We start from the raw sequence: 23,928 nt of genomic DNA, 5'->3' as shown, positions 1-23,928 counted from the left end.
TAAAACTCCCTGGAATGGGGCAGGCCTTGGGGACGCAGGATGGAGGAGAGAGGAGAGAGAAGGAAGGACCGGCTGGCTGCCGGTGCAGAGGGCCTCACTCCTGGACTGGTCAGGGGAACTAGAAGCTGGCCCCCTTGCCTCATAGCCGGGACTAGGGTGGGAGTACAACATTTAAGGCCTAAAAGGATTGAAAACAGGTGTTCAAACAAATCCTTGTGCATGCATGTTCACAGCAGTACTAGGGACAATCACCAAAAAAGTCCACAAACTGATGAATGGATGAACAAAATGTCCATCAGCACAATGGACTATTACTCAGCCACAAAAAGGTATGAAGCACTGACACGTGCTACAACATGATGAACCTTGGAACCTTCACACCGAGTAAAAGAAGCCAGACACAGAGGGCCCCATATTGTATGATTCCATCTGTATGAAATGTCCAAATCATGCAAATCTAGAGACAGAAAGCAGATTGGTGGCTGCCAGGAGCTGGGGAGTGACTGCTGGTGGGCCTCCTTTTGGGGTGATGAAATGTTCTGGAAGTGTAGAGGTTAAGTTACTGCTCAGGGTCACCAGCTAGCTAGCAGTGGACCTGGGACTGTGTCTCTCCAGAAAGGTCCCTTGTCCCGCTTGGTACCCGGGTTCCTGCGATGCCTGGCTCTCAGCGCCCAGGAGCGAGCAAAAGGCCAGAAAGGTCAGGCTTCATTCCCTTTGTAGCCCAAGATGATGTCAACTCAGCCTGAAGCTGTTGGACTTTTTTTTTCAAGTATATTTTTATTGATTTCAGAGAGGAAGGGAGAGGGAGAGACAGAAACATTAATGATGAGAATCATGATCAGCTACCTCCTGCACACCCCCTACTGGGGACCGAGCCCGCAACCTGGGCATGTGCCCTTGACCAGAATCGAATCCAGGACTCTTCAGTCCACAGGCCGAGGCTCCATCCACTGAGCCAAACCAGCTAGGGCGCCTGAGGCTGTTTGGATTGATGTGGCCCTGGTCCCTCCGTGAGGGGCCAGGCCCAGCAGGGCACAGAAGGTTGGGAGTTTGCAGGGTCATATGACAGCTGGTCCAGTTAGACCAAGGCCAGCACAGGTCATCCAAGGGCCCCGATCACACACGGTTGCCCTGGAAAGTGATCCAGGGATGGTTTCGGGGTAGCTGAGAAGGCAACCAGGGAAAACAAACAACCTTTGCTTTCCAGCCAGATTGAATTCCCAGGCCGGCGCCAGAGCAGCCTGGGCGGGACCTGGCAGGGGCCGCAGAGCCCACAGGGGAGATGGGGAGATAGCTCAGCACTGCAGGCCTAGTTTTCTCAGGGCAGCTGAGTGTGTGGGGGAGGACTACCTTGTGCATGGTTTTCCCCCCGCCCCCTCCAAGACAGCTGTCTTCCCTATCCGGCCCCCAGAGCAGGGGCTTGCCCTCCCCTCTCAGACCCCAGAGCAGGGGCTTGCCCTCCCTCCTCAGACCCCAGAGCAGGGGCTTGCCTTCCCCTCTCAGACCCCAGAGCAGGGGCTTGCCCTCCCCTTCAGACCCCAGAACAGGGGCTTGCCTTCAACCCTCAGACCCCAGAGCAGGAACCCTCTTCCCTCAGACCCCTGTGCAGGGCGGTCTCCCCGCTCAGACTCCTGGGGTAATGTTGTTAGACATAAGGGCCCGGTTGGGTGGTTTGTCCCTTTAAGCCCCATGGGACGGATTCTGGCCAATGAGCTGTGACCTGAACTTGAACAAGGTACTTCCTAGCTAGGCCTTTTAACTGATAGTGCCAGACTTTTCTGAGTCCGCCCCACCCGCCCCGGTCAGGAGATGGTGGCTGCCCCTTCAGGTGGATTTCCACACAACTACAACCAGCAGAGTCCGTGGCGGTGAAGCACGTGGTGTGGATGACAAATAACCCTTAGCCTTCTGAGCCAAAGAGACCTGGGGGCTTTCCTGATGCTACAGGGATGTAGGGGAGAGCAGAGGAGGAGCACACACGTGACAGAGGAGCCTGGGGCAGATAATTTCACAAATACCGCCCACCCTCATTCGAAATCCTGTGTTTGCACGTTCTGTTCTCTTACCGGCTAAAACTTATTTGTAAACCCCCAAATCAAAATACTCCTGTGCTTTCATGGTCCCTGGAGGACACGTGCAGAGCAGGCACAATCCGAGTCTCGGGAGGCACATGTTCCCAGCGGAGGCGGAACAAGGTGATACTGCCTTCTGTTCCAGCTCAGACTGTAAACAAGTCTTCTTTGTGGTCTGCTTTTCCCATTTTTGTGCTTTCTCTTGGCATTTCGCTGTTTAAAAAGGCCCCCATGCGTGGTGCTGAAGTGCCGTCTGGTATCCCTAAGCGCCAGGAGGCTGCCTCGTACTATCAGAGAAGATATGTGTGAGGTGAGCTTTGTTCAGGTGTGAGTTACACTGCTGTTGGCAGTGAGTTCAACGTTAACGATGCAGCAGTATCCGTATCATAAACAAGGTATCAATCACTTGACAAAAATGTGACCACAGCTACTCATAGAAACCCACCCATTTTCCTGAGGAACCCAATATTCACTAATTCAGTTTTCTCCGCAATTTTATAAAATGGAACTACTGCGAATAATGAGGGTTGACCATTGTATCCATAGCTCAGCGGAGGGAAAAGGATGCACAGAGAGCTTTCTGGCTGAGAGAAGGCTCTGGGCCTAAGCCCAGCTGTGATCTTAGCTGTCCGCTGCCTCAGTGTCACCATCTGTAAAACGGTGACAAAACAGGCTTCCCACTGGGCTGTGAGAGGATTAAATGAGATACCTGTCTAAGGTGTTGCGAAGTGGTCCCCATGGTACATGGTAGCTGTTACTATTACGTTAATATGCGCAAGGGCAGAGGGGCAGGACTGGGTCTTCCTTGTGACCTAGAATCCTGGGCCTCAGTTTCCATTCTGTGGAACGGGAGGAGCAGCAGGGCCACCTCCCCTGGGGTTTCACACGCCTGCTGGGTGCACGGCTGTCCAGCTTGCACAAGGTGAAGACCACGAGCCACACTCAGGGCCAGGATCAGGACTCCAGATGGCAGACTGCATAGTGTTTATTGCCCAGAGGACAGCCTGTGGCCTCCGGGCACCACAGAGTCTTGACACAAATGACGTGAAGGCACCGGTTTCCATCTAGCCCCCCTCTGCCCTACAGGGCCTGGGGCAGGAGACCCCATCAAGCAGCCAGGTCCACCCCCATCGGGCTAGCAGCTCCCCATGTGGCTGAGGGTCCAGAATGCCCTGTACTGCCAAGGTCCCCAACATGAGCTAGGGTGGGACAGCTGCCAGTCCTGGGATTGTGGGGCAGGGCCTCTTCCCTAGAACAGGAAGGGGCTATGACACGCTGGGGGGCAGGCGTGCAGCTGCTGTTTTCTCCACCACGAAGCCGTAGTTGTACTGAGGGGGGAGGAAGAACACAGAGTGAGGGAGGGGCCGTGGAGGCTGCTGTGAGGAATTGCGGGGGGAAGCCACTTACGGACTAAGTGATTTCCAGCCCTGGAGAGGTGGGGTGCAGCTGGGGAAGACAGGTGGCCTGGTGTGGGAGATGGTTCCAGCACCCCCTACCCTTCCTCCCCGCCCCAGCACCTACCTCCTCCTCAATGTCCGCCAGCGACTTGATGGTCAGATCAGCAAAGGCAGAGAAGGCCTGGTGGGCAGGGGTAGGTCAGACTTGGACCCAGACCCCTACCAGGAATCCCATTCCCTCTCTCAATATCTGCCTGGATGTCCCCTCCCTCTTCCTGCCACAGCCTCTAGCCACCAGCATCCAGCTGCCCCTCTGGACTCCTCCATTCCAGACTCCCCCATGCCCTCCAGCCCCAACACTTGGTCTCCAGCCTCCCCCAACCCAGAAACTTGGGCTCAGTGCTGCGGGCTGGGAAGGGCCTGGATGATGGTCCCTGTGTTCCTGTCTAGGAAGGTGATGGGCAGGGACAGACCCAAGCTCCCCCACGGCACAGACTCACCAGAGGGCCGCAGCTCTTGCCCTCAAATCGGGGGTGCAGCGTGAAGGGAACCCCATCCATGGCTGAGGAAAGCACAGGGTGGGGAGTAAGGATCTGAGGGGCAGGGGGCTTGGGGCTCCCTTCCCCCTGACCAGTTTTATTTTAAATCCTCAGCAGAGGATCTGTTTCCTGGTTTAGAGAGACGAAGGGAGGGAAAGAGCATTAACGTGAGGGAGAGACATCCACCAGCTGCCTTCTGTCCACACCCCAACTGGGGATGGAAGCTGCAACCTAGGGGTGTGCCCGACTAGGAACTGAACCCAAAGCCTTTTGTTGTAAGGGAGGACGCGCCAACCAACTGAACCAACGGGCCCTGGCCCATGCCCCTGCCAGTCTTTATGGAACAGGGTGGGGCCAGGCCTGGTTCCAACCGTGGCCACACCCCTTCTGAGCTGTATAAACCTTTGGCCAGTGGCACCCAACCTCAACCCCAATCCCTCAGTTGCCAGCTCTGCACTCACCTGAGATGCCATAGAGGTTGGAGGCCTCATAGATAGAGTCACTCCTCCGCAGGGTGGAGGCCCTTGAACCCAGTCTCGACAACGTCCCCTCTGGGAAGCCGCCCTTGCTGGTGGTGATGGGACATCCCAGGTCAGACCGGATGACGCCCCCATTACCGCCCCCACCCCTGAGCCTAAGCACTCACCTGGGTTGGCTAGGTTGGTCCAAGGAGAGGCCCTGCATGTCCCGGCTGAGAGCTCGGGGCTTGGGCACTGGCCGAGGGGCCTTTGCCTTCTTGCACCAGATGGCAAAGCCACCCATGTCCCTAGATGGGGAGGGAAGGAGAGGGGTGTTCTGGCCCAAGGCAGAGCCAGGGCTGAGAACAGCGGCCAGGAGAAGAGAGGAGGAACCCGGATCTCGGGGTGACTCCTGCCTTTTGGGGAATTTTCCTTTCAGCATCTCAGCCCACATCTTAAACAACTGCTGGGTCCCATCACTGTACTGTGAACTTCAGACACACCAACTCATTTATTCCTCATGATGACCCCACAAGACTAGTACAACTGTCCCTTTGTAAATGTGGAAACTGAGGCACAGAGAGGTGGTAGAAGGGATGGAGACCTCAGGGGAGTCTCTGAGGATCAGAGTATACACATGGGAGTTGGGAGCAAGGAAGGAGGCCAAAAGCTGGGGGAGAAGTCCGAACTTTCCCCCTCACCTTCATCTTTCCCCAGGTGTGTTACCTCTGCTTTTCTCTCTCCTAAGTTCCAAGGGCCCTTCTACTACCTCTGTAACTTTCTAAATAAACTTGCTCTTAGAGTTTGAAGGCAGGGGTGGCGGGGTGGGGGGGAATGCCCTACCCCAGTAACTTGCCGACCACTGCCCTACCCTATTCGAAGGTATCCAGGCACCGTCTTGGTCTTCCCGCTCAGCCGGATATCAAACACAGCTGTGTCCGCAGCTCCCAGGGGCACCAACTTCATACACAGGCGTTTCTTCTTAGACATAGAGGCCTCTGGGAGGGTGGGGGGAGTGAGAAGAGGGAAAAGCAGGGAAGGGACCCAAAGATAGCTCCAAGATGACAGTTGCCAAGGCACTGTTTAAGGCAGTCACTGGATGGTGTTAATCTCTCTGGTTAAACCGTGAATGATGGAGCCATAGGCGAGAACCCCATGCAGCCTCTAGGAGCCTTTGGGGCAGGCTCATCTCTGGTGACAGGAAGGAGCATTCATAGGGTGACCGTGTGCACCACCATGAGGACGGGTAGCTATGGAATCAGACAGAACTGAGTGCCGATGAGGCAAATCCCACCCAACAAATGTTTTCCTAAAAATGGTTTTTCCATTTTTAAAGGGGGTGGGGAGTGTGAGAGAATATGCAACAGACACCACCTGGCTTGCAAAGCCTAAAATATTTACTATGTGGCACTTTACAGAAAAAGTTTGCTAACTCCAGTGTCAATAGGTATACCCTAAAAATCAAATATGAATGGCAAGACGAGGCAGGGAAAGCCAGATGGTTAGAAAGCAGGGCCGTCAGGGCTATTAGGGCAGCTCCAAGGCTGCGGAGGGCTAAGTATCAGCTAACCCGGAGAGGAGGCGGAGTGTGCAAAAGCCTGTGGCTCAGTGGTTAAGCCTGGATCCCTGAACCAGGACAACACGGTTGGATTCCCAGTCAGGGCACATGCCCCGGTTGTGAACTCGATCCCCAGTAGGGGGCGTGCAGGAGGCAGCCCATCGATGATTCTTTCTCAACATTGATGTTTCCATCCCTCTCTCTCAAATCAATTTTAAAAAAAAAATTTAAAAGAGAACTGCGCGTGGTTCAACTTGACTGCGGTGTAACGAGATGTAGTAGTAACAATTACAAAACAGGTCTCTGCTGTTACTCTAGGAGAGAGATTGTGCCAATTGCACATTTTTACGCAGGGTAGAGCCCGTCACCCCGCCCTGGAACAGAGCTCCGAGTCCTCAGCCAACCCTGTCAGCAGCCAGTAAGTCAGGGGGTTGCCGAGGCTCAGAAATCGCGCCTGTCATCCTCCATCCCTCTCCCTGGTCCTCCCTGCAGGGACGCAGACGCACCCCCAACCCCCCCAGCCTCCGACGCGAGCCTCACTGGAGTCCAGGGGGTCGCAGACCGGGGAAAAGCCCGGCGGGAGGGGGCTCTTGTCCACCAGGACTTGGATATCGGCCACCACGTTCTCCTGCGGATTCTGTGGGTTGAGTGGGGAGAACACAGCGAGTCACCGAGCAGCGGGGACGGCGCGCCTGGCGTAGGGCCCCGCGAATGGACAGGGGGTGTGGGCGGACCCCGGGGTTCCTGGAGGTGAGCGCCTCTTACCTCCAGACCGCCCAAGGTACTGAGGCACAGGAAGTAGCCAGATTTCTGCGCGAAGCTCTTGCCGAAGCTGGCGGGCGCCCCCTCCACAGTGCAGGAGATCTACGGCGGGACGTGGGTCAGCGCCAGGCGCCTGTCCAGGCTCAGTCTCCAGTGCCCCCTTTCAACCCCTGCCCCCCGATGCCGCTCACCGCGCTGAATCCCCGCGGCGGGGGCGCCGAGGCCGACGACCAGGCCAGGCCAGCCAGCGGCACCGCGTCAGGCCCCGGATCCATCCTTCAAGCCAAGCGCCGAAGGTGGTGGACCGCCTCGGATTTCGGAGTCGCTGCCCGGCCACAGAGTTCGGGAGGGGGTCAGAACTTCAACTCCCAGACGGCCCTGCGATGGCGGGGCCCGTAAAGCGCCTTTTGCGCGTGCTTGGAAAGCCGCAGTCCAATCGCATGGGGACGCGGAGCCACGGCCCCCTTGCGTCGCCCAGGTGCGCCCGTGAACGAAGACGTTTGCGGAAAACCGTCTTCTCCCTTCCTTCTCACGCCCAGCAACTTCCGCTGGAAATGTCCGGGCTCAGCGCAGAAGACTCACTCGCTGCAAGCCAGAACTACGTTCCCCAGAAGGCCTTGCGTTATCAGTAGCTGTAGCGATTAGATTTCGATTTCCCGGGAAATTTAAGGGAAAAATAGGGAAAACCCACAAGTCTAGTTCTGGGAGATCATACCAAAAGAAACTTTCATGGCTAATGCAGCAATTAGTTTAACGAAAAGCACGAACAACCATAAGACATGAAAACTTGGTATAATTTGAGGACTTGTTCACAGATACAATTAATTGTTTAAAATGAGATTTAAACGTATTTAATATGGAAACATGTTTTTACACCCTTTAGAAGGGGACTATGGAAAATTAGGGACATAATGTAACCTACTCTTTTATATTTATGCGAAGCAATGAAGCATAGTAACATTCATCTCAGGTAAAAACTGCTGTTTGAATTTTAACCCTGCTATTCTGGCTTCTGTACACACCTGCTTGCTTAAACAATAGGGTAGTTATCTCAGTTCCAGATTGAGACCTGGAAGCACACATAAATCACCCCTGTGTGTTGCCAGCCCACATCACAAAGGTTATTCTTCTGTGCCCGAGGACCAGACCCAAAAATTGCTTTCCTTGACTCAGTGGCTCCAGGAACTGAAACTATAGATAACTGATAGATGGTCCCTTCCCCCAACTGGTGGGCGGAGTATGATGTATGAGGTAACCAGCGTCTGCCCCAGGACATCCCCAGACATTCAACCACCAATCAGCGCATGCCGAGTGCCCTGGGCCCCACCCCTTCCCATACCACCCTGGGCCCAACCCCTTCCTGTTCCTCCCCTCAAAAGGCGTGTTCACTGCTGCACATATTGCTGCTCTCCCAGTCTGCAAGTCAGCCCGGCTGGGTCTTTCCTTCTCCTCCTCCCCCTCCTCTAATCCTGGTTTTTCTACCCTCCTCCGTAATGAATCTTGCTTGTTAGTGCGGAATAAACCTCCTCTTTAACATGCCTTGGTCTCCGACTCCCATTTCCTGCACCTTGAACCTTACAATAACCTTTAGAGATTATTAACTTTGCTTCTGTAAAACTGCTTTTGCAAGATAATTCCACACTCCAATGTCTACCAGGATATGGTTTTTGCCTTTATAAACTGGCTACTGCTCTCACTCAGGCACTGCAAGATTTGGAGTGCTATTGCCCCCTCGTGGCCACTGGCTCTTGAATAAAATGACTCCTTAATTCGACTTCTTGATTGGGGTGTCCTTTGTGCAATTTGTGGGGTACATTACAACATATGGTACAGTATCATGGGTTGGCCTACTACCTGTTTTTGTATGATCTGTGAGCTAAGAATGTGTTTTTTAAGTACAGAAGTTTGTTTTTTGTTTGTTTTGTTTTAGAGAGAAAGACATCAATTTGTTGTTCCACTTATTTATGCATTCATTAGTTGATTCTTGTATGTGCCCTGACAGGGGATCAAACCCATAACCTTGGCATATCAGGACAACACTCCAACCATCTGAGCTACCAGGCCAGGGCAAGAATGGATTTTTATATATGTTAACTAGTGGCCCGGTGCATGAAATTCATGCATGGGGCGGGGGAGGGTGACCCTCAGCCTGGCCTGCACCCTTTCCAATCTGGGACCCCTCGGGGGATGTCCGACTGCAGGTTTAGGCCCGATCCTTGTGGGATCCATGTGGGATCGGGCCTAAACTGGCATTCAGATATCACTCCAAGATCACTGGCTCCTAATCACTCACCTGCTTGCCTGCCTGATCGCCCCTAACAACTCTGCTGGCCGGCCTGCTTGCCCCCAACTGCCCCCCTCCCTTGCCGGCCTTCTCGCCCCCAACTGATCTCCCCTGCTGGCCTCATGGTCCCCAACTACCCTCCCCAGCTGTCTCTTGGTCTAATTAGCATATTACCCTTTTATTAGTATAGATGTTGGGGCAAGAAATCAAAAGAAGAAGAATATTTATTAACATGTGAAAATTATATGAAATTCAAAAGTCAATACCCATAAGAAACATCCTGGAAAAGATGAACCAACAATGAGGTCAGAAGTGAACAAACCATGTGTTCCCATTGAAGAACCCCATTAGTCCTGTCAGTGTAAGAAACATTCAAATCTGTGAAGAATTTGTTGTGAGTTTATTTGAGCCAAGCTGTCAACAAATGTTGGGAAGCAAAATCTCAAAGGACTGAGATGATGCTCTGGGGAAATGGCAATTTTGCACCTTGTTTTATACATTACAATCAAAAGAGAAGACATAACTGTGTTACATGAAATCCATTGGTGATAGATTAGGGAGGCGGGAGAAAACAAAGCAGGGGAAACCTCTGGTATTAGATAAAAAGTAAAATGATAGACACACACTTATTTTACTTAGGTGAGTGCAGGATAGTTTGTTATATTGTAAATCAAAAGACGCCTTAATCAATAAGCCAAATTTATTTGGATTCCTGTTCATTTTGCTAGCCCTAGTGGGCCCAGAGGAAATCTTGCTTCTCAAATTCTGGGGCCCAATATGGTGGAAGTCTCCCTTATTTATATGTTTTCCAAATTTGGAATGAGACTTCCAGACCTTCTGAGAAAAAGTCCTGTGTGCTGGGACAGGCCGTGAGACCATATCTCAAGGCCTGGCCTGGCACCAGCACTGACAACTCTGTCTGGAGCATAGTTTATGGCCTCTCTGGAATGGGAGTAGTCTTATTTTTCCCCATTATTTAAGCAAGCAAATGTTTACAGAAGCCAAAATAACAGGGTTAAAATTTTAAACAGCAGTTTTTACCCAAGATGGAGGTTACCATGCTTCAAGTTAACTGCCAACAATAACAATGAGGGGATTTGTGGTCTCTTCAGAGCAGTGCCTGTGCTTTGAGGGGTCTGGAGAAAGGAAAATTGCTTTGACATCCTTTTTAAAAATATATATTTTTTTATTTCAGATAGGGAATGAGAGATAGAAACATCAATGGTGAGAGAGAATTATAGATTGGCTGCCTCCTGCACACTCTACACTGGGGATCGAGCCCAAAACCTGGGCATATGCCCTGACCTGGAATCGAACCGTGACCTCCTGATTCATAGGTCGACGCTCAACCACTGCGCCATGCCGGCAGGGCTATTTTGACATTCTAATGATATGCTATCATAGATGAAAAAGACAATAGACAGGCTCAGTTAAGGTAAAGATGAACTTGTGTCAGGGAAGATACCTGCCTAGGATATGACTACCCACCATAAACTGCTTTTAGTTAAAATTGTAATTTCAGATCATTCTCTTTTTTTTAAAATATTTTATTGATTTTTTACAGAGAGGAAGGAAGAGGGATAGATAGTCAGAAACATCGATGAGAGAGAAACATCAATCAGCTGCCTCTTGCACACCTCCTACTGGGGATGTGCCCGCAACCAAGTTACATGCCCTTGACCGGAATCGAACCTGGGACCTTTCAGTCCGCAGGCTGATGCTCTATCCACTGAGCCAAACCGGTTTTGGCCAGATCATTCTTTGTGATTACTTTAGGGCTCTGAGTTTGCAAGGCCCCAATGCAGGCCTTCCCTGAGCTAATCAGGCATGTGGCCCCTTTTCATCCACAGTCCCACTGCGTTGGGAAGAATTTTGGTTCCAAACATCAGAAGTTCCCCAAGTAAAATCTGAAACTGGCCCCCATACACAGAGGACAAGTAGAGATGGCTGAAATAGCAGACCACTTCAGATAGTTAATTGGCAGTTTAATATGCAAGGGAATACCCATGAGGCTCGTCGTTCACACTGTAGGATGAGTAGATCAACACACCAGCTGCCAGAATCTTAAAAGTTTATATAGAGACCTTACCTGGGTTCAGTCACATGTGCATCCAGCCGGTTTCAACAACACATTACTCTCTCAAGTTTGTGCATTGAAGTGGCTCCTACTTTGAAAAAAAGTGGGCAGGGAGGACATCCCAAGGACAGGAAGGGAAGGGAGCCTCTGATTACCTTGGTCCACCTCGAAGGTCAACTGGCCATCACATCCTCTTGATGGCCTCCTCCAGCATTTCACCTCTTGGACCGTCTCTTAGCATCTTACTCATCCCCCATCTTCTTCTTTTATATATATATTTTATTGATTTTTTACACAGAGGAAGGAAGAGGGATAGAGAATTAGAAACATCGATGAGAGAGAAACATCTATCAGCTGCCTCCTGCACACCTCCTACTGGGGATGTGCCTGCAACCAAGGTACATGCCCTTGACCGGGATCGAACCTGGGACCTTTCAGTCCGCAGGCCGGCGCTCTATCCACTGAGCCACACCGGTCAGGGCATCGCCCCCCCTCTTCTGCAATGTGCCCTGAGTGGTCAGCAAGGGGTTTCACTTCCATGGACGTGGCTCAGTTAGCAGCTATGTCACTGCACTGGAAGCAGATACCATAGCAACAATACAGGCACATGCAAGAGAAAATACAGATTAAGATCATGAATCCCACCCTGGATGAGTAGTTCAGTTGGTTAGAGCATGGTCCAGATATGCCAAAGTTGGGGGTTCAATCCCCGGTCAGGACACATATAAGAATCAATCAATGAATGCATCAATAAGTGGAACAACAAAAAATTGCTATTTATCTCTCTCTCTCTTTCTCTCCCCCTTACCCTCCGCCCCACACTAAAACCAATAAATAAAAATTAAAAGAAAAAAGATAATGATTCCCCAAATGAGTAGCAACTATTTCTTCCATCAAGGGCCCCATGATCTGCCCGGCCAGGTGTGGCTCAATGGTTAGGCATCAACCTATGAACCAGAAGGTCATGGTTCCATTCCCAGTAAGAGCACATGCCCTGGTTGCGGGCTCAATCCCCAGTAGGGGGCGTGCAGGAGGCAGCTGATCAATGATTCTCTCTCATCATTGATGTTTCTATCTCTTTCTCCCTCTCCCTTTCTCTCTGAAATCAATAAAAACATATTTTAAAAATAAAAATAAAATAAAGGTTGCTGGGGGAGCCCTGGTCAGGTAGCTCAAGTGGTTAGTTGTACCTATACATCAAGGTTGCAGGCTTGATCCCTGGTCAGGGCACATACAAGAAGCAACTAATGAATGCATACGTTAGTGGAACAGCAAATGGATTTTTTTTCCTCTCTCCCCTGTCCTCTCTCTCTCTCGCTCTCTCAAGTCAATAAAATTTAAAAATATTTTTAAATAAAACTTGCTGGGTAGCCCTAACGGGTTTGACTCAGTGGATAGAGCATTCGCCTGTGGACTCAAGGGTCCCAGGTTCGATTCTGGTCAAGGGCATGTACCTTGGTTGCAGGCACATACCCAGTAGGGAGTGTGCAGGAGGCATCTGATTGATGTTTCTCTCTCATCGATGTTTCTAACTCTCTATCCCTCTCCCTTTCTCTCTGTAAAAAAATTAATAAAATATATTTTTAAAAAAACTTGCTGGGTAAATGAAGTTAGGGCTCCCATGGGTGTTATAATGTCCTCCAGGCCAATGGAGGGAACAAAGATGGCAGCCAAATGGTCATACTGTCACTGGAACTGGACCGAGCTGAGCCAGGTCTGCCCCTGAACCAAAGAATATCACCCAAATGGGACCAAGCGGAGGTGGTCTGCCCCGACACAGTTTGGGATGTGCAGGTTCTTGACTAGTGCAAGAAAAATTTCAAGACATGAGTCCAGGTGAAAGTGAGAGTAAGTTTATTAAAACTTAGATCAGTGAGACAGAAGGAGGGCCCTTGGAGACAAGATCAGGGTAAGCCTGGGATGAGCTGCAGCTGCCTACTGCTCCCCTGGTAGCAAATCTTGTCAGACCTTAACATTTAGGATAAAGAAATTGAAAGTATGTGCCTGAGGAAAAGGGCTAGGAGTGCTCAAGGAAAAGCACACGCTAACGTCCTTTGTCCTGAGGGTTTTATTTTATTTTATTTTTTAAATATATTTTATTGATTTTTTTACAGAGAGGAAGGGAGAGGGATAGAGAATTAGAAACATTGATGAGAGAGAAACATCAATCAGCTGTCCCTTGCATGCCCCCTACTGGGGATGTGCCTGAAACCAAGGTACATGCCCTTGACCGGAATCAAACCTGGGACCCTTTAGTCCGCAGGCCAACGTTCTATCCACTGAGACAAACCAGCTAGGGCAGGTTTTTATTTTTTTTATTTTTGTAAAGATACATTTATTTAGTGTCATGATCAGACTATTACATTTAGCAATCAACAGCATGGGTGCAAAAAGAAATTTCCATTAAAACCCCTTGTTGGAATGCTTTCCACTTTCCACAACAGAAACTAAAATAACCTGTTATACAATTAGTCACAGACACAGTCCTCCAGGTTTCCATGCCCATTCTCATGAGTATTGTCTAACACATGTCTTCTTTGCAGCAGGGCGGCCCTGCCACCACTGTGCTTGGCCGAGTTTACACATCTGTGGTAACCTGTAGCTTCCCTGCCACATCTCTGGCTCTCCTCTCCTGCTAAGCGTTGTTTCCTGGCAGTAATTAAAACCTTCTGCCACTGCCATAGCTACAGCTGCTGCTGGAACCTCCACAGCCACGTTGGTTTTGTGGTTTGGCAAAGTATTGACCTCCCACCATAAGGGCCAGAGCTTCTGCCACCAAAGTTTCCTCCTTTCATAGGCCCAACATTTGAAGATTGATTGTTGTAATTGCCAAAATCATTGTAGCTTCCGCCATCTCCAACATTGCTTCCACCTCCCAGGACCCAGGACCCTTCAGTCCACCGCCAAAGCCGCCTCCACCTCCTCCATTGTTATAGCTGTCACAGCTGCCACTCCCGCCATCGCCACTGCCCTGCTTTCCACAACCCTGTCCACCACGTCCATAGCCTCTGCTTCCTCCAGAGTAACCAGGACCGCTTCCTCCATAACCACCATCATTACCAAATCCATGATAGCCATCCCCACTGCCACCATGTCCACCGCCACCACGGCTGCCACCAGAGCCACCTCAACCACTGAGGTTTCCTCCACGACCTAAGTTGTCATTCCCACCAAAACCACCTCCACGACCACCGCCGACGTTTCCAGAACCACTTTGGCCTCTTTGGCTGGATGAAGCACGAGCCATCTCTTTCTTAAATGGGGCTTTCCTCCTTCACAGTTGTGGCCATTCACAGTAGGGTATTTCTGAATGACGATCTTGCCTACAGAGTCACGGTACAAAAGCAAAACCTCTCTTTTTTGCCACTGCCCTGGTCAGTCATGATTTCAATCACTTCTATTTTCCGGTACTGTTCAAACTAATCTCTTAGGTGATGTTCTTCAGTGTCTTCTTTTTTTTTTTCTTTTTAAATATATTTTATTCATTTTTTACATAGAGGAAGGGAGAGGGATAGAGAGTTAGAAACATCGATGAGAGAGAAACATTGATCAACTGCCTCCTGCACACCCCCTACTGGGGATGAGCCTGCAACCAAGGTACATGCCCCTGACCGGAATAGAACCCAGGACTCCTCAGTCCGAGGGTCGACGCTCCATCCACTGAGCCAAACTGGCCAGGGCCTTTTTTAAAAAATATTTTTATTGATTTTAGAGAGGAAGGGAGAGGGAAAGAGATAGAAACATCAACGAGAATCAGTGATTGCCTGCCTTATGCACGCCCCCTACTGGGGATCGAACTCGCAACCCAGGCATGTGCCCTTGACCGGAATCAAACCCAGGACCCTTCAGTCCACAGGCTGAAGCTCTATCCACTGAGTCAAACCAGCTAGGGCCTCAGTGTCTTCTTTAATACCAACGACAAAAACTTTTTCAATTAAGTGGGCACCAGGGCTTTAAGAATCTTCTCTTGAGACAGCCCTCTTTGGTGCCTCAGCTCCTCTGTCCACCTTGTGTGGCTTTGCATTCATGGCTGCACCCACTGCCTCCACAGTGGCATCATGACGAACCCAAAGCCTCTGGAGCCTTTGGTGTTTGCATCTCACATCACCACATAGCCTGTGAGCGTCCCCATTGCTCAAAATGGCTCCTCAGACTCTCACAGGTTGTTTCAAAGCTCAAACCTCCGATAAAGAGCTCCCGCAGCTACTCCGGCTTGTAGGGAGACTCAGACTTAGATCTGACGACTGCGGGAGGGGAAATGCCAATGATGCTTACTCCGTGGCATTCGCCGGCAGAAAGGAGTGATCTAAGGAACATATCTTATTCTTTATTTTTTTAATCCTCACCTGAAGATATGTTTTTATTGATTTTAGAGAGACAGGGAAGGAGAGGGGGAGAGGGAGAAAGAGAGAGAGAGAGAGAGAGAGCCTCCCACATGCACCCAGCTTGAACCTGCAACCTGGTATATGGTCTGACTGGGAATCGAACTCACCACCTTTCGGTGCACAGGACGACGCTCCAACCAACTAAGCCACACTGGCCAGGGCTGTCCTGAGGTTTTATCTGTTTTCTCTAGGTGGGAATTTTAGGGGAAATCCCAGGGAAGGTCTCAGCAGAATATTCACTAGCTTTCCACGATGTAGAAGACCGAAAGAAGAAACCCAAGCGATGCTTAGAGACATGGAGTTACACAGCTTTATTACGCCGGTGGTCTCAGCGGAGTCACCTCCAAACTCTGAGCAAACCAATATGGTGGAAGCCCCTCTTTTATCCCTTTTTGATGTCTTTGTCCCCCAAATATGGACTATACTTCCAGACCTTTTACGGGCTTTGCAAAAAGCCACAGGTGTTGGGGGTCTTGAGACCAACCTAAGGGCCTGGCCTGGTGCCAGCGCCGATAACCCCCTCCGGGGGCTGTGTCATGGTTTATGGCCTCTGTGAAATGTGAGCATTTAGGTAACAGGTCTTGCAAGACCAGTTTGTGGAGAAATGGGCAGTGACTTAATTATAGGTTATCAAGAATGTACACTGGGCTTGCTGGCACAGATTCAGATTGCTAGTTCCCCCCCCCAAAAAAAAAATATCAGGGTTATATTGGAATTATCTTTTTAGCTTTCTCATTCAGGTATATCCTTGAGTATGCCGATGCATCAAAATTAACTAGGTCAGTTTCACCTCTATCTTGGGTTAGTCTAGCTATAATTGGTTTTCTGGCTCTAATTGTTTTCTTTTGTTTGTTTGTTTCTTAAATCCTCATCCAATGATATTTTTTCCATTGTTTTTCGGAGAAAATAGGAGGGGGTTGCGGGAGGTCGTGGGGGGTGGGCGCAGGGAGAGAGAAACATCAAACTTAAAGAGACACATTGACTGGTTGCCTTCCACATGCACTCTGACAGGGGCCAAGGATAAAACCCACAACCCAGGTATGTGCCCTTGACCAGGAATCAAACCCATGACACCTCCGTGCACAGGCCGATGCTCTAACCACTGAGCACAATGGCCAGGCCTCAAATTGGTTTTGATTTGTTTGTTTGTTATCTGTTCCCCTGAGTAGGGTGAATTAAGGCATTTGCTCTTAGATATCGTTGGTTGGAGAGGAGAGATTCAAATAATCTGCTCCGGGTGTCTTTGTTAGGAAGGATAGGGTCTTGTGATTTATTAGCTGGTGGCTAATAGCTCAGCCATTTGTTCAGCTATTTGTCTCAATTTCTTCATTTCACGTGTCAGGGAATTTTCCTAATTTCTAGCTAACCTGCCTCAATACCAGTGAGAAACAGAACGTGCCCGACTGGCCTTGAGGAGAAGGAGACTGGCAACTTTTACTACCATGGGGCAGACTCTCCCCCAGGAAAAATCACATTCTCAACCCACCCCTTGATTATAGGAAAAGAAGTTCTTATTACAATACTAGAGGCCTGGTGCACAAAATTCGCGCACTGGTAGGGTCCCTAGGCCTGGCCAGTGATCAGGGCCCATCCAGGCCTTCTGGCTGCTGACTGGGCCTTCCTTTGTTCTGTGCTGCCCCCCTGGTGGTCAGCGCACAGTATAGCAAGTGGTCAACCTCCCAATCAGTTGAACTTCTGAGGGGACAGTTTGCATAGTAGCCTTTTATTATATAGGATGCTGTTCCTTTGTGAGCGGCTCCCCCTGCAGGAGTCTGTGTGCACTGCTAAGAGCTTTGCTCTGTGGGGTGCATCTGGTTTCTGCCTCCTCCCGAGTTGGTACCAAAATGCTAGGGGAATTCTCTTCTTCTGTTGTCTCTGCCACAGCACCCAATCCATGTCTCTGGAGCCACAGACACATCTAACTAAAATGATAGCCCTGCTGGGGGGATGCCCAGAGTTTCAACCTGCTTCACTAGTACTTTTCTTCTTTTTCTCACAGGGAGCTTGCTGCTCTGATCCCCAGTCCCACATATGCCCTTTCTTTACCAGGCAGTATAAAGAACAGGGCACTATGCCAGGTGGGAAACAAAAGTCCTCCAAAACTCCATGCCTGGCCAGTGTGCTCAGTGGTTAGAGCATCATCCCAGGCATGGAAGGCTTGAGGGTTCAGTTCCCGGTCAAGGGAATGAACCTGTATTACAGGTTGGATCCCCGGCCCCAGTTGAAGGACATGCAGGAGGCAACCAATTGATGTCTCTCTCTCTCTCTTTCTCTCTCTCTCTCTCCCTCCCATCCCTTCTTCCACTCTCTCAAAAAATCAATAGGAAAAAATATCCTTTGGTGAGGATTTAAAAAAAAAAAAAAGTCCTCCACAACTCCAAAATTCCTACAAAAAAATTGTACCTTTCACATGTTCTAAGAGGTTAGATGTGCCTACACCTTGTCAATCACAGCCTCTGGGACAATGAGCATCATACCCAACCATGCGACTCCCAGAAACTTCATGGTGGAGCCTGGGTCTTGAACTGTCTGTGGGTTAACTGCCCACCCCGTCGCTTGCAGATGTTCCAGCAAAGTGTGCAGCGTGTCCTGCACCAAAGGAAGTCCCCACAGGTCCCATGATCTCATCAGTGCAAGGGGCCCCTTTACTGATGTGGGAAGGACAGGCACAGGGTCAGGCCTACCACCTCATGACACTGTGGGCTGGGCAGGTAGCCCTGGGGAAGCACTTGAAAGTCCATTATTGTTCCTCCCACACGCAGGCAACTTTATCTTGTCACTCGGCAGCCAGGGACAGACTGAAGACAGCATTTGCTAAGGACAATATAGCCTGGTACACTCCTAGGATCATGGCCAAGGTATCTAAGATGGTGGCAGTGTTGGGCAGAGCCACATGGATGGGGAGAGGCACCACCTTGTTCAATTCTTGTTAGTCCATAGGCATCTTTCATGACCCAACCAGTGCTGAGGAGAAACGCCAACTGGGAAGCAGGCAGTCTACACCCCAGTGAAGAGTGGTGGCTGTCACACAATATAAATTATCCAGGGTGGAGTGCCAGGGTTCTTGTTCCAGCATTAAGAAGGGTTCAGCAATCTGGAGTAAGGCTGTGCATAGATTAAGTAGGAGTCCAGAGATGAAAGATAATTTTGAAAGGCATTGGGGGTCAGAGGAGCCTAGCTGAAGGAGCTAAGTTCTCCTTGTCTCAGGACCCCTTGCTTTTTATTAACACAAATTGTCCTAAAGCAAGGTGGAGATATACACTTCAAAGGGTAGGGTACAGAAGCATTGTCAGATTGGGGAATAGCCTACAGCTGGCTGTTGAGGTGTTTGGCAAATAGGAGGCAATAATATGTAGATTAAGATGCCCTGAGATGTCTGGCAGCAATCATCCTATTCAGGTTTGGGGAAATGCCTTCAGCCATTCCCAACAGGTGATAACATATGTGACTCAGCCTTTGTTGAGTCCCCAAGTTCCATCAACCTTTTGATGAAACTCTTGCAATTATGACATGCTTCCAGCAGTAGAGGGCATAAACAAATAGGAGGAACTATCTGAGAACTGTTCGAGTGGGGAGCGTATGCCCTGCCCATAGTAGTTTTAATAGCCTGGTGTGGCTAGTGTATGGTAAATGGGAGCATGGACCCCTCCCATGCTCCAACTTCCCTCCCACCTTGTGGGAAGAGAGGGTCAGGCCTACCACCTCATGACACTGTGGGCCGGGCAGGTAGCCCTGGGGAAGCACTTGAAAGTCCATTATTGTTCTTGTTCCAGCATTAAGAAGGGTTCAGCAATCTGGAGTAAGGCTGTGCGCCCGATGCTTCAAAGAAGGCCAATATTCAAAACATCAGAGCTTGGAATAAGGAAAGGTTTATTGATCAAGAAGGCGCCAGCTGGAGAAGAAGGGGGCCTTAAAGCTCCCACAAAGCTCTCACAGGAGGCAGGATTCGCCAACAGAGGGATGGAGAGGCTTGCAGAGTTGGACTTTGTAGGATATTATTGCCTGACGTGTTCTCTGGTATTGGAGAGATCAAAACTTGATATTCTTGTGTGTGTCTGTTTTTCAAACTACAATCAAAAGTTTATTTAGAGCCCTAGCTGGTTTGGCTCAGTGGATAGAGCGTTGGCCTGTGGACTGAAGGGTCCCAGGTTTGATTCTGGTCAGGGGCACATGGCCGGGTTGCTGGCTCCATCCCCAGTGGGCATGCAGGAAGCAGCCAATCAATGATTCACTCTCATCATTGATGTTTCTATCTCTCTCTCCCTCTGCCTTCCTCTCTGGAGTATAAAAATATATATATATTTAAAGTTTATTTAGAAAGTCGCAGAGGTAAAAGAAGTGAGCTGTCTAAGAAATGAGCCAGCTGGGCTGCATGGGCTCAGGAAACAAGTTACTGAAGCAAAAGAAGGGCCCTTGGGACTTAGGAGAAAGAAAGCAAGGGTCTATGTGCCCGGGGTGAGGAGAGGGGAGAGGCTCCAGCGGGCTTCAGAGACAGGGCGCTGGGGAAAGAAGAGGGCGGGAAAGCGCAGGCGTGCTTGAGAGTGAAAGCTGCAAAACCTCATATTCTTTGTGTGTTTTTTAAAATCCTTACCTTTTAGAAAGTGGAGGGAGGGAGGGAGAGAGAGAGAAACAGAGAGAGAGAGAGAGAGAGAGACAGAGAAGGGGGGGAACGTCCATGTGAGAGAGACACATCCCTTCATTGCCTCTCGCAAGTGCCCTGACCTGGGCCAGGGACTGAGCCTGCAACCGAGGTACATGCCCTTAACCGGGAATTGAACTACAGACCCTTTGGTCTGTGGGCTGACGCTGTAACCACTGAACAAACCAGTGAGGGCAAGACCTCATATTCTTGCCCTGGTTGGGTGGTTCAGTTGGTTGCAGCATCATCCTGTTGACCAAAAGGTTTGATCTACGGTTGGGGATGTATGGGAGGCAATGTTTCTCTCTCACATCGATGCTTCTCTCTCTCTTCCTCTCTCTTGTCTCAAAAAAAAATCAATGAAAACACATCCTCTGGTGAGGATTAAAAACCAACACTTCGCCCAGCTGATGGTGTGGCTCAATAGTTGATCATCAGTCTAAGAACCAGGGGGTCATGGTTGGATTCCTGGTCAGGGCACATGCCAGGTTACAGGCTCGGTCCCCAGGAAGGGCGTGCTGGAGGCAGCCAATCAATGTTTCTCTCTCATCAATGTTTCTATCTCTCTATCCCTCTCCCTTACTCTCTCTCTCTCTCTAAAAATCAATAAAAACGTATTTAAATAAGTGAATGAATAAATAAAATCTATAAAAGCATATCTTCTGTGAGGGGATTTAAGAAAAGGGGGATGGGGGAAATCCTGCCCTGGGAAGGTGTGGGTTTCTTCCCGCTGGCCACCACTGGAAGCAGGCAGCTGCTTTGCCCACATATGTACGTTTCTCCTCTTAAAGCTCTTGTGAATTTGAATCCGGCTACACGTCAGTTCTTCAGAACTGATCCATCCCATTGCTGGGCTCAGAGGGGATATCTGCATCCCTTACCAGGTGCTGGGGGCAGACTGGAGTATCTTGGTTTTCATTCCTGCAGTGAATGTGGCCCCAATCAGGGCCCTCAATAATAGGAGTGTGGATGGCCTGTAGCATTTCAGCTCCTTAAGAATTTGTGGTTCCCCCTCTATAGATTTCTCGGGTCCCACTGTTACCGATTCAAAGTTCATGCGCCCGATGCTTCAAAGAAGGCCAATATTCAAAACATCAGAGCTTGGAATAAGGAAAGGTTTATTGATCAAGAAGGCGCCAGCTGGAGAAGAAGGGGGCCTTAAAGCTCCCACAAAGCCATCTCACGAGAGCCCAGAATTCAGGGTTATTTTGTGTCACGGGAAGGGAGAATAGGCAAGAGGTGTGTGACACCTAGGCTCCGACAGGGACCCAAAGAAGAGCACAGAAACCTCTGATCCTCTTTGTCCCCCAGTTCCCCAGTGACCGCTGCTGATCTCATTAGGTCTTGAGCTCCCACAAATCTTTGCCAAAAGTTCAAGCTTTCAGCAGAATTTCTCTACTAATTAGCATACCTAGAGCATGACCTGAAGGCCCTGGGAGAAATGCAGGCTAGAAATAAGGGAATCAAGAGAGCATTTCATTCTGTTACACCACCTGCCCAGGGAGGTTCCCCTCATTGGGCAAAGCCTCCCTGTAGAATAACATAATCCCATGGAGAAGGGAGTAGAGCCTTAAAGCCCCTGAGCACCAGGCAGGCGCTACCAGAGGGCAGGGTGTGTGGTAACATTGCTCATTTCTCTGCCTCCTGCAGCTCAGAGAAAAGCCATTGCCCCAGATTTCATAGCCACACTGACCACACCTGCATACTTTCCTGGCCTTTTGAGGGAAGCTGGCTGCTAAATCAAAGAGTCAGGTTGTAGCCCTAGCTGGTTTGGCTCTGGGGACAGAGCATTGGTCTGCGGACTGAAGGGTCCCAGGTTTGATTCCAGTCAAGGCCACATGCCCCTGTTGTGGGTTCGATCCCCAGTAGTGGATGTGCAGGAGGCAGCCAATCAATGATTCTCATTCATCATTGATGTTTCTATCTCTCTTTCCTTCTCCCTTCCTCTCTGAAATCAATAAAAATATATTTAAAAATATAAGCTAGGTGTGAGTATATTATCACATACATTCCCTGAGTCTGGGGCAACCCTGTTGGCTGGGGTTGTTGTTCCTGTTGAGGGGAGCAGAGTGTACCACCCCAAATACGCCTTTGGAGATACTGCCTGTTTTAAGCTGTTACTTTCAAGAAACAAAGGCCTCAGGAAGAACCCTGTCCTTCTCCCTAACTGCCTGAAAGGGATTTAGAAGAGGACCTGCTCCAGGAGGGGGAGCTCATCACAGGCCTCTGTGGTTTAACATGAACGAGGTGGGAAGGGCAGAGAGGACACGAGCAAGGCCCTTTGCATCCAAGTCCCATGTTAAAGATGGCCCAGCAAACATGTCTTCTCCAAGTCCATGTGAATCGCCTTCCTCCCCTTTCAAGTCCCAAACCACAGCTCCCCCTCTCTTTAGCTCTGGATGGCACCTAAGCCTCCAATGCCCAGTCTGCCCTGGAGGTTCTCAGGGCACAATATAAATATGTAATGAAGCTGTCATGTGTAATAACATGTCATGTGCAATCAAGCTGGCTGTTTGTGCCTGTTACCCTGTCTGCTGTTAATTTGATTATGAGTCTAGCCAGAACAACTAGAAAGGTGGAAGGAAAATGTGTTTCCCACCCCCACACTGTGCTTTGCTTTTCCTGGTATTAAGGGGTCCAATGGCATGGGAGCATCATCAACTTCCTCATCAAAGAACACAACACCCACCTGGCTGGTTTGGCTCAGTGGACAGAGCGTTGGCCTGTGGACTGAAAGGTCCCAGGTTTGATTCCGGTCAAGGGCATGTACTTTGGTTGCGGGCACATCCCCAGTAGAAGGTGTGCAGGAGGCAGCTGATCGTGGTGTTTCTCTCTCATCAATGTTTCTAACTCTCTAGCCCTCTCCCTTCCTATCTGTAAAAAAATCAATAAAATATATTAAAAAAAAAAAAAAAAGATCACAACACCCACCTCTTCACTCTCATCACTTTCCCTGAGATTCCACCCCCTCGCTGCCAATCAGACTTTGTCACAAGTGCTTGGACCTTAACCCGAGCGAAGCCCAGAACAATGGCGGCATAACCCATTTTTAGGGAAAAATCACAACTTTCTATTTGCAGAGCCAGGACTAGTGCGAGGGGAGGAAGGCACTTGCCTTGGTTGCAAAATATAGGGGGGCACGAAAATGTTCCTGTTATCATCACCCTCATTTTACAGCTCCATGGAAACTGAGGCAGAGGGGACATGGCTTGCCCAGAGTCCCACAGGAGGCAGGGTGTTCACACACAGCCTTGGCCTCTGACCCGCAGTGCTGGTCCCGCCTTGGCCCTATAGTTTGAAGGCTAGCACAGCGCAGCTCAAATAGGTCCGCTTTACCCAGGGCTGTGTCCTTGCACCTGGGGTCCTGGTCTGGGAGAGAGGCGCCTGCTCATGGGATGCACAGGCCCCTTGGGGACTCTTCAGCAAGAGCATCCCCATCCTGGCCATGTGGCTGTTGAGTGGCTTTAAGCGGTCGAGGCAGAAGGAAATTCCTCCTCCGACACCCTCCATGGCCCCTAGGGTCCCTGAGACAGCAGCAGGGATGCTAAGTGAGCTCCTGCTGGGTCACTACGGAGAGTGACACCAACGCCAGGCTCTTGGGTGAGACCCGGCCCTGCCCACTCCCAGTCCCACTCACCTCTCAGCCTCAGTTTCCCCAGCTGGGGACTGGACCAATGATGGCTCTGCCTCTTCAGGTCACAGTACACAGGCACACAGGCTGGCATGCCCTAGGCTTTCCGTCACTGCCACTATCCCC

At 50.1% G+C, this 23,928-nt stretch overlaps 1 protein-coding gene and 1 pseudogene across 2 annotated transcripts; both read right to left on the bottom strand.

Moving 5' to 3' along the window:
* Positions 1–766: 766 nt before the first annotated feature.
* MVB12A (multivesicular body subunit 12A) lies at positions 767–7,337 on the bottom strand. The gene is made up of 9 exons (XM_080673620.1): positions 6,978–7,337; positions 6,790–6,888; positions 6,565–6,661; positions 5,338–5,464; positions 4,655–4,774; positions 4,470–4,576; positions 3,970–4,031; positions 3,594–3,650; positions 767–3,400 (listed from the first exon to the last, which is right to left on the bottom strand). The coding sequence occupies exons 1-9, from the start codon at positions 7,059–7,061 to the stop codon at positions 3,338–3,340; spliced, it is 816 nt and encodes a 271-aa protein (XP_080529746.1). The 5' UTR covers positions 7,062–7,337; the 3' UTR covers positions 767–3,337.
* A 6,469-nt stretch (positions 7,338–13,806) lies between these two features.
* On the bottom strand, positions 13,807–23,896 carry LOC308251773 (heterogeneous nuclear ribonucleoprotein A1-like; annotated as a pseudogene). The gene is made up of 2 exons: positions 23,809–23,896; positions 13,807–14,610 (listed from the first exon to the last, which is right to left on the bottom strand). The product of its transcript is annotated as a heterogeneous nuclear ribonucleoprotein A1-like (transcript).
* Positions 23,897–23,928: the final 32 nt, after the last annotated feature.

The sequence above is a fragment of the Plecotus auritus genome (genome assembly GCF_963455305.1).
Source record: "Plecotus auritus genome assembly, chromosome: 6".
NCBI lineage: Eukaryota > Metazoa > Chordata > Mammalia > Chiroptera > Vespertilionidae > Plecotus > Plecotus auritus.
The sequence above is the reverse complement of the archived record's forward strand: the minus strand, read 5'-3'. Positions and strand labels throughout refer to the sequence as shown.